Source organism: Syngnathus acus, chromosome 15 (genome assembly GCF_901709675.1).
Source record: "Syngnathus acus chromosome 15, fSynAcu1.2, whole genome shotgun sequence".
Lineage (NCBI taxonomy): Eukaryota > Metazoa > Chordata > Actinopteri > Syngnathiformes > Syngnathidae > Syngnathus > Syngnathus acus.
In genome coordinates, this window is record NC_051100.1 from 9,939,321 (window position 1) to 9,954,479 (window position 15,159).

At 40.7% G+C, this 15,159-nt stretch overlaps 1 protein-coding gene across 5 annotated transcripts in view; it reads left to right on the plus strand.

The window, feature by feature from the left end:
• Positions 1-11,482, plus strand: part of disc1 (DISC1 scaffold protein) — a 33,530-nt gene extending 22,048 nt beyond the window's left edge. For 3 of the 5 annotated variants that reach the window (XM_037271364.1, XM_037271368.1, XM_037271365.1), the window contains 4 exons: positions 2,788-3,031; positions 4,783-4,827; positions 8,000-8,126; positions 9,965-11,482. In XM_037271364.1, coding sequence (XP_037127259.1) covers positions 2,788-3,031; positions 4,783-4,827; positions 8,000-8,126; positions 9,965-10,158 — 610 coding nt within the window. In that variant the 3' untranslated portion in view covers positions 10,159-11,482. The remainder of the gene's footprint in view (positions 1-2,787; positions 3,032-4,782; positions 4,828-7,999; positions 8,127-9,964) is intronic. The other 2 variants (XM_037271367.1, XM_037271369.1) reach the window with 1 other exon arrangement.
• Positions 11,483-15,159: the final 3,677 nt, after the last annotated feature.

Here is a 15,159-nt window from a genome sequence, read left to right on the forward strand (position 1 = left end):
CAGTGGTGATGGAGTGCTGCGGTGACAGGAGGTGAGGATAGAGAGGAAGGTTGGGGGAGGGAGAAATGTACATGCGCTGGTGAGACGTCTGGTCTCCGTGGTGACGGATGCTTTTGAAAGAAAAAAAGAAAAGCAATTATCTCTTCCTCGCTAAAGACTAGAACCCAATGTCAAAGCTGCATTGATGCTGTAAACGTGTCATTTGGACAGAAACACCGTGTTGAGACGAGCAGCTTAGTCATTTAATGTGAGTCTATATTTTTCAACCTAAACAAAATACTTTGCTTTCATTCAAGCAAGATTGGAGTGCCATTTATCATTTCTCTCCTATAATTGTAATGCAAAACAAAAAAAACATGCTCTTGAGCTCAAGGTGCTCTGGGAGCCTCCAAGCAGCGTCTGTCCGTGTGAATTGTGCAAACAGAGCATCATGGTTGCTCGGATGGCTGCTTTACAAACCTCGCAGAAACCAAACCACCCACCTCACAAAGCATTCGCCGCGCCATGCATCATCCATCAATAGTCACTGCCTTGGTTCTTACCATGTTAACAGCACCTCTGCTTAGTGTGCTATGTGAGATGTTGACACAATTAAGTCTCTCATTCCTTACTATTAACATATTTTTCAATTCACTTTTTGGATTTTGTAAAAGAAACCCCATTGAGGAACAGTTTTTTCATATTTATCACTGCTGTATAAACTCTGCCAGTGCTGCCACCACTTTTGTAAAATGATATCCTAATTTCTTTCATCTTATAATGATGTGGTTGGTTCCGTTAGCTTCTAATGGGTTGGTTTATAGCCAAGCCTGTGGGTATTGCAAATGAGCATTTCCAAATTGAAGGCATGTGTTTGAAAAAGCGGTTATTGCCCCAAGGTTGACTCAATATATATTAACCCAAAAACCTTGTGATGCACAAGTTGAGCCAAAAGGAATGATTTTCCAGTTGTTCCTTTGCTCACCTAACATCAGAAATATTGGATATTTAAGGAAACGACAAGGTTTTGATTACAGCAAAGAAAATAAAAGAGTGCCTTCTGCAGATTCTCTGTATTCGCCTTTGAGATGCACTCACACGATGCATCACTATAGCTGTGCCATGGTTGAGCCCACTTGACACTGAGGGCTCTATTTCCGTTACTAGTGCAAAGTGTGGTGCGAGGCATGTCATAAATCTGACCAGCTATTGGTCATTTTACAGATGTGCACAAGTGGGCTCATTTAAAAAAAGGGCAGCTTGCGCCGTTGTGGGTGTGAACACAATGATGCCATTTGCTGCCAATCAAAGTAGCGCTTTTAATTGTGGGACATTCGCAGATCACATGGAGACATCCCTGTGCAGAAAAAGAAGCAACAATAAATGTAGTCCTTACAAGCTTTGGCTCTCCCTAACTTGCAACATCAGTCCTGCCAGTTAGTAGTTGCAGGGTGGAGGACCCAAGGACAAAGAAGCAGCACGCCCACACCCTGTCACTGTCAGACAGCAGGCTGAGTGGCTGCCACCAATTAACCCGTGGCTAAGAAGCTGAGACAGATGAGCTCCAGGATGCCACCATCACAGCGCTGCTTCGGAGCTGTTGTATTGTTTGACAATTTAGCAAAAAAGCCTTAGAAGCAGCAGTCACAGTGAGAGGGCATTTTGTGATAGATGTGGCCAACTTTGACATTTTGAGAAGATTTTCCAATTAATTTCTCAATTGTTTGTGTGTTCTCACCTCTTCAAAAGAAGCAATGTAACAATAGCATGGCTCAGCGGGTGCAGCCCACTTCAACACAGTTGAGAAGAAACAGCATTGAGTGCTAAATCACCAAGTGCAGGACTGCTGGGATGAGCAGTTTTTCTATCACCTGTGTGCCAAAATGAAGGTTAGACGACGGCTGATGGGCAGGCCACTGGCAGGGCACAGAGCTGGCAGCCTTTTGCAGGTAGGAGATGAGCTGGAATAAAAAGTGGAATTCAATTTTCAGGAGCTTCATTACTGCCGAAGAGCATGAAATAGGGAGGCAGATTTCACACTGTCTGCATACATTTTGCTTGAGAATTCACCTCTGTATAATAATTTATAGTATATAATAATGACTTTATATTTATTATTATTTTTTATTATTTTATTATTACTTTTTAAATCAATTTGCTTTTGAAATTTTGTGATAGGGCAGCAACTAGAAATGGGTTCATTGAAATGGGATCACAGTTGCGCTTTCCAACACATCTTGTAACTCTTCATTTGTTTTCCTGCACATGACGTCTGTATTTTTTCTTTTTTTTTATGGCTTAAGCAATTTATGTTTTTCCTTGAGTGTGACATTTTCCAATTCTGTTTGGATGGAGGGAAAAAAAAATAGAGAAACAAGGTCAATACATTTGGTTGCCCAAATGTCACCTGCGGCCACACATCTTCGGAAATGATGCGTTACCTAAAGGTTAGGAAAAGACAAAGGTCAGTAAAAAAAATAGCTCGTAAACAGATCAGAGATTTGAGGTGAATAATTTGTGGATGCTTTTTCTTTTAAAGAAATGTAGCTTTGACAATTTTATGCAAATCATTCTCGGAGCAAGAAATCACTCTCCTCTGGAGATTAATCACTTTGTTAGTCTTTAAATATTCTTTTTTGATCACCCTTTAAATTATAGTCAGTTACATAATTGTTTTGTCATTTGTTGCATGAGCAAGAATCACGCGTGACTTCTATTTTTGTTATTATGCTTGCATAAAATTGCTGAATGAAAATATTGTCTCGCATTGACATACGCAGTCTTGTTTATATTTATATTGGATGTTAGCTGTAGCTGTTCCGGCTTGGAGCGGATTTGGGAGGCCGACCTGGAGGCATGTCACCTGTTCTTACGAGGCTTGCAGCTACGGACGTCCGTCTGTTGCGGAGCGGACGTGGACGACCATCTCGCCACAACTGACTGTGCTACAAGTCAAGTGTGCGCCAAAGAGGAAGAAGACAGCGCCATGTTGACAGCTTTAGGCGGCCGCTGGTGTCCCGAGGCCAATTTACAGAACTCGGAGTTCACCAAGGTAACACAACCTCTACATGTAAACGCATGTAAAGTGAGATGTACGTCTCAAAAAATGGCCCTTTGTGACGTTTTATTTTAAGCATGTTCCTTACACAAGCCAAAGATTTCACATTACCATTATTAGTTTGGCAAATGTGCTAATTTTGTACAGTAACAATAAGATGAGTCGCACTCTCATTACTGTTTTCCTATTTTCAATTATGAAATAAAGACATTTGAGAGGCATCTACACATATTACCCTTCATTCTACAAATTCTACCATTTAGTTCTGTGAGTAAGAATTCTTGTGGGCGTGTGCATGCATGTGTACGGGAACGGTTTCACCAGTGATTTGAAGCCATTGCTCCAGGGTAGATCCCGAATTGTTCGCTCCTCTCCTCACACTTGCCTCCACCCACAATGTCGACAGTCTCGTCTGAGATAAGAACAAAGTCAACATAGCCAGCAGCCATCGAAATAATAATAAAAAAACAGAACTTGCCAGACATGTTTTTTTTTTTTGTGCAGCTATATTTGCTACATTGCCTCTCAGAAATGTAATATTTGCAGGTTTTTTACCAGAGGCTCATGTTCTGAATTTCAAACTGCCTGCCTCAGCATGAGATGCTTGGACTGCATGAAAAGTGTGTCAGTTTTGCTAAATGTACCTTCACAGTTTCTTACTCTCCATAAGAGCTGATAACCATCCTGCTTTGCACAACCCTAAATCTACATTTTGCACCTGTGCCCTCTTAACCTCTCTTAAACACTGCCTAACTGCATTAAATGAACCGCACGAATCTTCTTTCAGCTTTCCTTTTGTTTCTCTCTGCTTTTGTTTTCCTGCTAAAGCCTAGCCTCTCCTAACATTTCTCCAAGAAGTCAAAGGTGAGAGAGCCAAATGAGCTGTGTGCAGTTCATTCTTTCATCTCCACCCCAAGTTATAAACAAGTGTGTATTTAGCAATATTTATGTATGTGGCAAAATATGTTTTCTACATGTTAATATAATAATTCTGCTGTTTGACTGACAACATAAACAACGCAAAGAACTAGATCAGAAGCCCAAACATTTCCTTTTTATCCTGATAGATTATTATGGCTTTTTTAGACCGAAGAAAATAATAACTGTCACAGTAATTCTTATCCAGTTGACATGTTTTCAAGGCTAGACAACTCTTTTTAGTACCACAAAACAGTATGTGACAGATTATGTTGCTGCGGGATACAATGTAATGAGTAAAATCAGATGGCGGGATGACAGCAAAATTACAGTTTTTACTCTATAAAAAAAAAAAAAACATTAAAATGGAATGCCATAAATTCGTGTTACTACTGTAAACAGCTATGACCACAAATGTAATGGCTGTTTGTATATGTGAACGTTTCATTTAACTGCAGGTGAACTTCACTCACATTTATTCCAAAACATAAACTAAATGACTTGTATTTATTTTACAACTTTTTTAATTAAAACTTATAATTGAACCTATGCTTATTCGTCTACATATGAGCATAGAGCCTGAAGCCACAAACAATATGTTGGTCTGCATGAGATAATTACCTCACTTTGAATACTAACAAAGGAATCTGCTGTCCAGATGAGCCATTTAGTCCGTTGTTCTCTCATCACATTTGCTAATGAATAATTCCAGTGTCATTACTATGCCCTGCTGCTCACGTAGAGTAGCCGACCGACATAAATTGCGTTTTCAATAATTCATGATTTACGTCTGTGTGGCTTCAACAAACGTTTCCCTTTTGTTGCAGAAATTGGAGGAGTTTTTGTTCTGCATGGAGGATAACAACCCACAGGTTGGTAATGTTAATAGCATCACTGTGTGCCTGAATGTTCCCACTGTAATTAAAGTGTCACTTTTATTTATGTTGGTGTGCCGGGACACAAGAAATCCATTAGTTGACCTTGAATCAAACATGACTCAGCTACATTTTTGACAGATTACTTATTTACAAACTTTGATTTTTTTTTTTTTTTATGTTTATACTTGAAATACACACATACCTTTTCCCATTTACATCTGCTGCACAGGGATTGGCCATTATAGTTCAGGTAATGCAGTAGATGAATAACTTCTTGGAATTCACCTGTCTTGAATTATTAATATGATTCGACCTAAATGGTGACATATTAGAAACATAACACTGTTGTACTTCTTCTTGATTGACACTTGAATGATGTCACTGGAGCGAATAAGAATGCCTAAAGAGAAAACTGCGACTTCAAAAATTGGATGGCAACTCATCCCGGTGGCGTTGACGATGTCGCTGCGGCTTTGTGGCAGTGCTGAAATTTCTGCCAAGAACACATTCTGACCTCTTTCTCCTTTCCGTAATGACTTTAAGTAAATGATTTCCACTTAGCTGCTGCCAAGCTGTTGCCCCGCCGCCGCAATGGAGATGGATTTGTGGCTACGTGTGTGTGTTTCAGCACTACTCAATTTCCTTCTAATGTTTTCTAATTGTTCTTTTATCCTCTAAAGGTTCTTTTAGCACCCTCCTCATTCTGCATGGCGGTAGGATGCTAGCAATAAATATGTAGTGACCATTTGCTCTGATGGGATTGTGGTGTTTCCCAAACTACTTATCGTTGTTTACAATGGTATTATTAGATTCCTGCTTTTGGATAGCGACATGTCCAGGGTGAATTCTGCCTTCGTAGTCAGTTTGGATTGGCACCAGCAAACACGTGATCTTGAGTAGAACAAGCAGTAAAAGTGTACTTTATCCCGCGGGACCAGCATTCAAGCAAATTTGTACCGTATTTTCCGCACTATAAGGCGCACCGGATTATAAGGCGCACCTTCAATGAATGGCCCATTTTAAAACTTTGTCCATATATAAGGCGCACCGGATTATAAGGCACACCTTCAATGAATGGCCCATTTTAAAACTTTGTCCATATATAAGTCCATATATTTGGACACGCCTGCCATAGTGGCTCAATATTGGTCCATATATAAGGCGCAACGGATTATAAGGCACACTCTGAGAAAATTGGAGGTTTTTAGGTGCGCCTTATAGTGCGGAAAATACGGTACTGCTTGTTTGAAATGTGATTTATTCGATTTACTTTTGAGGTTAAGATTGTTTTGTACTTTTAAGTTACCCTTACCATGAATGTAAAGCCGGTGCCGTGTTTATGCATTTTACAATGTCTGACTGAGCAGCACCCTGGGGGAGCACAACAGTCACATGCAGCCTTTGAGTCTTGATTGCCGAGATAACTATGACAAGGCGTGCATCCGAGTATTGCATTTCGACATAATTTGATTATGCCTGCTTTGTTTACTGGGGGTCCCTGAACATTACAACTAATGTTCATCAAACTGCCACTATGCAGTGCCGGTGCTGGCAAGTCTCACTTATGCAATTTGACATGCAAATGACACCGAAATCACATTTGTCAATAGCAAGAAGCGCGTATCGTGTTGATCACAATGACGGCTGTTGAAGGGTTGAATATCTTCTTTGTAAAAACTTACAAACAAACCTATCAAGAATGTCACAGTGTGTACACTGGGCTTTCTCTCCTCAGGTCGTATTGACTTTTAGCAAGAGCGACTGGAGGCTGGAGAATAGAATCAATCAGCTACACAAACACGGTTCTCTTATCTGCTAAAGAAGCTGCTAACCTTTACAGCCTGAAAACAAACAGCACAGCGACGCTTTAGCTCAGCGGGCTTTCCTTTTGTTGATGGAGGACATGAGTCCTAGTTTCATATGTGGTGAGGACTGACATACACTTAAAGTGCCTCACAATGGAGAATGTTATCTTGAAGGCATTATCTCGAATCATTACCTGTGCTGTTTTTGTTCGTTAATCTCAATTGGTTTGGAGACGGCCGCTCCGTCACGATGTAGTGCCTCTGGCTTTAACTTGTTGTTTGTTGAACATGTGTTGTATCATCTAAGAGGGAGTGATATACACAATGTAGAGAATTGACTCTACTCTCATTGCTGTGACATCTTTGAGCTGCAGGGAGTTGATATTTTCAACCTGTAGCCATGAGTCAGATGTGACTCTCTTGCATTTGTTTGTGTGCGTGTGTTTAAGTGTCTGTGTGTACTCTTCTGTGTAATTGTGTATATGTGTTCACCTTGCCTGATACAGAAGGAAAAAAAAAAAATAGGACACGATGTCTTCAAAAGAGGCTGCTCTAATTACGGCCGGCTCTGTTCCCTCAATGCTTAAGTGCCCTACTGCACTGTGCTCCCACATCAAACTGACTTTCCCATCATGCAGCGCTCCATCCTCACAGCACAGCGGAGGTCACCGGTAGTACATAACCCCGATGTTTAGTGTGGACTTGATGACCTTGGCAGCCTCCTGACAGACACTTTGGCAGCCCTATATTTTGCCATCCAACACTTCTCCGCTTATTCAAAATACTACATCCGAGACATCTCAACAAAATGCGCTTTAAAGCACTTAAGAGCACACATTAGAGCTCATTATTTCAAACATTTCCCACAAAACACAAATCCATACTGGTTACGTATCTACTAACTAAAGCATTTTAATTTTCACTTTTTATTACTGAACCAAACTCTAGCTATTCTTATATTCCTTGGTATTATGATACACAGTTCTACTCTGCATCTTCAAAACTGAGCATTAGTATCCTTTTAAACGCAGATGTTTTGCTGCAGCACTTGTATTGGATGGTGTAAAATTGTGCAAATGGTCAGAATGTTCTGATGGGTCTGCGTATACACGCGCTAAAAAAACCCATTGCCAGGCATTGTTTCTTCTCCTCAGACAAAATTCAATCCAAGAAGTCAATATTGACTAGCTGATGCCTGGAGGGTTATCAGATACCAACACATTGCACACTGGTTTGATGATACTCTGAGACTCATGGGTGTAGTCCAAATGGAGAAAGTTTCATAACAATCTACTTGACCAAGCTGAATTAATTCAAACATTCAAACATTTTTCCCTCCTCCGCTGTTGCCAATCTCCCAGCAGGACGTGTCCAGCGATGACGAGGCAGCAGACCTCTCCGAGCGCTGCGAGCTGATCAGTGACAGACTAATGACCTTGGAGGACGACTTACAGACGGCCATAGAGAACCGGGACCAGGCCCTCGCTGATATCCTTTCGCTCCAAGTATACAGGTATTAAGATGTTGCTCTTTCTCTCCAGTTTATATTTGCGATCTGCTGTTTCCTGGAGGCAACTCGCACGCCACCAAATGTTAGCTCTCTAATGTTAGGCGGAGAAGACATAGCTCAAGCTGTCGTATCTGACATTCAACGGAATTGAAGCTGAGCGGGAATCGGGCGTATTTCTCTTGACAGGCAGGATGTGCGATCGAGAAAATAACACGGTAAAAGTCCAAGTGAGGTTATCGGAGGGTCACAAATGCGGGCTGCCATTCTCGGGCACTGAGATTAAAGTAGGCAGACAGGGGCAGCGCAGTGGCAAATAGAGGACTGTCACTATCGCGCCTGCAAAGCTTTCATACTTTCAACTTTGAACACATACACTTCCATCCGCCCTGCACCTGTTCCTGCCTGCTGGATCTGGCTTGCAGAACATTATAATATCCACGGTAATGAGTCACATGGAAGGGTTGAAGCTGATTACAGGTCACAATGCTTCATTTTCCGTGCTAATTAGAAAGCTGATTGGATGTAGATTAGTGTGTTTTTCCTCATTCATTGTAGAACGGTTGATAGTCCAATACGGGGTTGAAGATCAAGTTCAAGTCTTTACTTTCCACAAATGGCACGGTACCTGTACATTCAATCAAAGATCCAATTTCCCTGTTTCTTTTCTGCAGTCTGTTCATGTTCAATCAGATTTTTCAGTTGGCCTTCATGTTATCAGCGCCAGTACGACGTTTTGCTCTGTTAGCAAGATGTCAAAGATAGATTCGCTTCTTCACGAACTTTGTGTGTTTTTGCTGCTTGGAAATATGCATAGTGATCGTTTGAGGTCACTGAGGAAACTGGACACGATTGTAGAAATGAAACAGAAACCAATGATAATGCAACAGGTGCCAAAGAAATCTGAAGATCTGAAAAAATTGCCCCTGTGTGTCCTCTGTGAGGACAGACAACCACAAAATTCCAGAGAAATATTTATTCAAAACTTATAACTGGAATATGTCACAAGACTGGAATGTGTAAAAATTTCACGCTATTTACAATTGCGGAATAATGCTTGTGGCATTTCAGAAAGTGTGTTTTGTGCTAGTCTGTTAGAAACCAGTTGAGCTCAAGATGCCACGTACTGTAGAGACCCTAAAATGTTGTGTCATGATTAGAAAAATGCTCAATGAGTTATGAGTAATTATCTGATAGTTATAAACCTTTCTTATCAATTGCTTTTGTATTTTTTTCAAGACACCCTGTATGTATTACTTCTAAACGTCAAAAGAAGCCATGGTTGGAGTACACCTTCAACAACCTTCTGTGGAATCTGGTCTTTTTTAATGCCCGTTTAATTATGGATGGAGACAATCTGTGCCCATTGAAAGTGTAAAACGAGCCATCGGGTTCCATCTGCCACGAGCCCGCCCCTTTGATTTAACGCTTAAGCCGGACCCTCGCAGGCTTGATTTGGATTTCCTAGCAGGTTAAACAAGTCCCCTGTGAGGACGGCCTCCATCCCGTTCATTGATGGGTCATGAATAATGCAGCTGCTTTGCGGGGGTCCCGCCACCCAGCACCGCTGATGAGATCATGAATAGCGAATTGCTGCAATTCACTCTTTGAGTGCATGGGGTTAAATTGACTACGGCGTGATGATCTGTCCCAGTAATCAGTTCTTTAGCCAAATTGGACATTGATGCCTTCATCGGGTCACCGCTATTACTGTTAAGCGTCGAGAACCACAAGTGTCACATTTTGTCCTGCTGTTTGTAACACTGATATCAATGAAGGTCTCGAACTCCATCTCAGTCTTCCTTAACTGACATCGCACAGTCGCTGGAGAGGCAAGTTCAGGAAGTTAAAACCACTTTGCAAAACATGCTCACCCTACTCAGCGAGGAAGTCAAGGAGGACGCGCATGTTGGTGAATTGCGGGATGATGACGAGCCTGTGGAAAATGGGATTTTGGAGGAGGAAGAAGAGGAGGAAGAGGACCAGTACTTTAGTGACAGCTGGGACATTTGAAGCGGATGCATGTTGTGTTTTATGAGCACGCACACTGGGAGCCTGACCTGCACTCTGCAGTTGAACTGACCCCATTTCTATTTAACGTAAAGCCGCACTCAAAGTCATTTACAAGCAGCCCTCTGTGGAACTGAGCAAAGTCTCCAGTTGTTGCTTACCTTAACTTAAAAACACATTCTATACATGCAGGGATACAACACTTTCAATTCAAATTCTCAAAGTGTCTTCAGGCTTCTCAGTCGACTGTTTTTTTTTGTCCCAGTTAATATCAAGAAATGAAATGTCTACACTAGTGTTTTCAATTGAAGGTTTATTTTTGTGTTCTAAACTATGTACTAACCCTAAAACTCAAATGACCAAAACAGAGAATGTAAACACGGAAGCCCCAAATTTGTACCACTTTTTTGATTATTTGTGGGATAAAGAAGACAATCTTCTTTTTTTACATTAGCATACATGCACATAAACTGTTTTATTTTTTGATCCAGTGGCTTTTTTTTTGTGTTTCTTTTTCTTTGCAAGTGGACTTAATGTAATTTTATGTATGTGGTGCTAACTTGAACACTGTTGCTAGTGATGAAAATCTTATATTTATAGTATTAGGGCTACATTGACAAAAAGGTTGTAAGGTTAAGGTTAAAACAAGAATAAGTTCAAAACTTTTCAAACACTGATAGATTTTTCTCTCTTGTAAATATATAACACGACTTAATCCTTCCTATTTTTATATATTATTATTCCCTCTTTTTTAAATTTGATGAAATGTAATCATTTTTCCCACAATATAATATCAAGATTTTTCTTCTAGAAATTTGAGTTGATACTTGTAGTATTGAAAACATGAGAAATTTATTAGTAATACTACTACCCCGACGTTCATTTTTTTCAATGTGGCCCTAATACTTATTCATATAAATTAATTTGATTTTGTTATTTAAATACTTGTAAACAGTTGCAATGTTGAAGGAAAAAATATCAGTTGGCAGAGAAACAAAATGCTGTTTGCACCACTGACTGCATGATGACTTATGCTAAATCTTTTCGTACATTCCAGACATTTTTTGTGTCGTTTAATGGGATAATCTTTTTTTTTAAATTTACTGTGCATTCCCATAATTCCTATTTATTGTCCATCGTGTCTCACTAATTACAGCATGTAGCATCTTGCCTGATGATGTTTCCTGCTGTTTTCTTTTTGTACCCACTTTGGTGATAGCCCCTCACGGAGAACATGTGGGCATCCTTCCAGGCAAGTGGGGGCAGTGTTGACATGTCGGCGTTATCAATACGCTAATAAAGGTCCTCTAGTGAGGTCTGTAGGGGATACAAGCTTCTTTTGTTATCTCACCTCAGCAGCAACGCTGTGGCTAATTGGAAGACAAAGTGGCAGAGGGCGTGCGGTGCTGAAGGTGGTGTGCTGTTGCTTTGTGTCCATATGATCCAGCCTTGTGTTGCGAGCCGAGGCAGATTCATCCTCAAGAGTGTGGAGCCTTGCCTTGTAAACACAGCTGCGTGCCCCATACACACAATGTCTCACTCTCATGCTGCTGACAGGCTGAAAAGCATTTTCGAAGCCAGAAGACTCCACCATCTATCAGCTTGAGGCAGCCTACAGACTCAGACAGTCGGCTAACACACACACACAGGCTCACACTTACCACCAAAATGAGCCCAACTCATAACTGAATCCGTTGTGGCACCACAGTGAGCCCCATGAGGCAGTCGGTCTCGTAAAATTGCTTGAGGAAAAAATCCAGATGGTTTGCTGCAGATACATATAGCAAGACAATATGTGCTGTAGGGTATACTCACTTGGGATGAAATTGCCTCTAGATGGGAGTACCGCCCTATGCACTTGCTGGACGCTTTATTAGGTACCATGCACACTACCATTATAGGACCCAGGTTAAGAACTATCTCGAGTTTGGACTTATCAGATATTTTAGTGTGCCACTGTGCCAGAAATGGACAATTAAGGATTTGCTTGCGGTCCTCCATGATGTAAAGTTGGCCAGGCAATCACGGGTCATGGTGAAATGTGGGCACTTAGAGACTGCCTTTCATTCCAAGTGTCTATGAAAATAGAGCCTCAAGTCTTTGATCCACTCTGAGCGCAAGAAGCTTCACTTGAACTCTTTATAAGCCTTTCACGTGTATCCAGACCCACTGTGTTTATCACTCTAAATTACGCTGTGCAATCAGGCGGGAGGAAAAATTATGCAAAATCAATAAAGATCTCCAATAATTTAATTGCAGAGTGTCTGTACGCCAAATCTGCATATCTCTCGGTGAAGCCATTAATAAAGTGGCACTGATACAAATAAATAACACAGCTGAGGCAACATAGAATAGACAGAACTCTCATCTGTGATCAAAACAAACAGAGGCCAAAATATTCTTAAAGGTGAAGTCAAGTCAAATATTTTCGATGCAATAGTGTGTTTGATTGGCCCACACTCCAAACACAGTATTCCGCAATATCAGCACACCCCATCTAAAAAGAAAAAAGATTTGGTAAGCCGAGCAGTCAGGATATCTACCACATGGTCAGCATTCCAGGTTCAATTCTTGGCCCTGTATGGAGTTTGCATGTTCTCTCACTTCTTGCGTGGGTTTTCTCCAGATACTTCCTCCCACATTCCAAAAAGGGTTAGGTTAATTAAAGAATAAATTGTCCAATAGTCATAAATGTGAGTGTGATTTACACAAGCAGATGGACAATGCAGGGAAAAACAAGAAAGTACAAAAAAAAAAATCTTTCCCACGATTTAATTTTCTTTCCCATGATTTTGTAATGTCTCACTTATTGTTCTCTCTGAATTTTGTGTTTGTGGAAAAAATGCTCACCAGAGCATGCGGCTCACTGTTCCGTCCATCTGGTGTTGACTCCCCCCGAGAGTCTTCAACCCCCCCAGCACAATGAAAACAGTAGTGAGTGAGAAATCTGTGAACTATCGACCCATAGAGTAAAATAAAATAGAGTGCTGGAGAGCTGTCCCTGAAACTCTCTTTTGAATTGCCTTTATTAGCATGCCTGGCTTTCAATAAAAGTCATTACTGTGGAAAAGTTCATTCTTTTAAGTGTGAAACTTGTCGTTTTTTATTAAACACATTGGGAATACTTGGACAAACTATGGAAAATCAACAGAGATCTAAATATACATAATTATAATGAAATATAAAACAGTATTTCACTCAGACCTATGTAAAAGAATTAAAGAACTTAAAGAACTAAAACCCAACCTCGATTTGGAGGAACAATGTTTCAGCGTGAAGGGTTCTTTGTTCTGCTTTTTGTGTGTTTTGTTCAGACGAATGGGACGTGGCCCATTTTGCACTCACCAAGAAGAAAGAATTGATCACTTCCATGTCCAAGCAGTAAAAACATATTGTTAGTACGTCCTCCAGGGAAAGCTCGGTCAGCGACTCACCTTGCAGCCTCCCTTGTGAACGTGGCTGCCCGTAGAAGGATGAAATGTCTTCTGCACTTTGTCTGGGTTGGAGACAGACACCACGGTAAGAGCAGACATCAATACATCTGATGGATGGAGCTGGATGCCCTTTTTTAGAGCAAGAACCCTAATGATGGCGCCGGTGAGTGATGGGGTATTTCTGCCAAGGCAGGGTTGTTCCCTTTTATCTGAAGGTTCGGCCTGGGTTGAGTTTTCCACCTCCATTATTGTCCTAGCTTCTTCCATTTCACAAGGGATGTGGCAGGAAAAAAAAAAAAGCTGGATTCTATCCAATATGACTTTGGGAAAATGGCGAGGTAAACTCATGGCAAGCCTGTCATATGGACAATTTAGTATCTGCAGAAGCAGTACTTCAACACTAAAATAAAGTTTCTCAAAACAATTGTAAAGTGTGTTTTCCAACAGCATAAAAACACAGCGGCTCTGCTTATGGTGGATTTATGTGATTTAGGCTGTACACACTCATAAAAGAAATCATAAAAGCAAGTAGCCAAGCTCAGTGAACAGTTTGCTCACTATGCTGCAGTCATCAAAGGCAATGGCTGAAAGATGGATTACGAGCGCAGTAACACAATATGCCAAGGGGAAGCGTTGTGCGTCGCTAACTAAATGTGCACGTTTAAACGGCGAAATAAAATGCATTTTACAGGCTGCAGTCAAGTGTGAAACTTGAGCCCATCAAAGCCCGTCTGCTCTGTGTTTTAAAGGCAGTTTGGAACCAAGAAGTATAAGGATATATGTATTGCAGCTATCATCGCCATTTCACGTTTAAACAGGACATATATTATGATACATTTGTACAATTTTAAGAAATTCATTTATATAAATGATATCTGGAGTCCCTGCCCAACCATGTCAGAAATGTTTACTCGTAGAAATATGTACAGTGTATACATGATTCCCCCCATCCCGCCTCTTAATATTAAAATGTTTAAAAAATATAATATTAAAGTACCGTATTTTCCAGACTATAAGGCGCACCTAAAAACCTAAAATTTTCTCAAAAGCCGACAGTGCGCCTTATAGTCCGGTGCGCCTTATATAGTATGGACCAAATTCCTAAATTTAAACTGGTCCGAAGCATTGTGTCATGAAATCAATCATAAGTGGCCCGCTGAAGACTATGAATCCATCCATCCATCCATCCATCCATCCATCCATTTTCTGAACCGCTTAGTCATGAATCAAAAAGACTATGGATCATTATTTTGTGATTATCAGGTAATTTGTTGCGTCTGAAGTTGAAATAAAAAAGATAAAATGGAGAATGATTTGATTTGGATTAAAAATCTGACATGATGCATTAATGGTGCGCCTTATAGTCCGGTGCGCCTTGTATAAGGACAAAGTTTTAAAATGGGCCATTCATTGAACGTGCGCCTTATAGTCAGTCCGGTGCGCCTTATAGTCCGGAAAATACGGTAGCTAATATTATAAAAGCAACAGACAACAAATGTAGCAACTTTCTCCCGGAGACTCTGAGGAATTTAGCCCTCTGCATTCAGACTGCAAATGACTGGTGTTAATC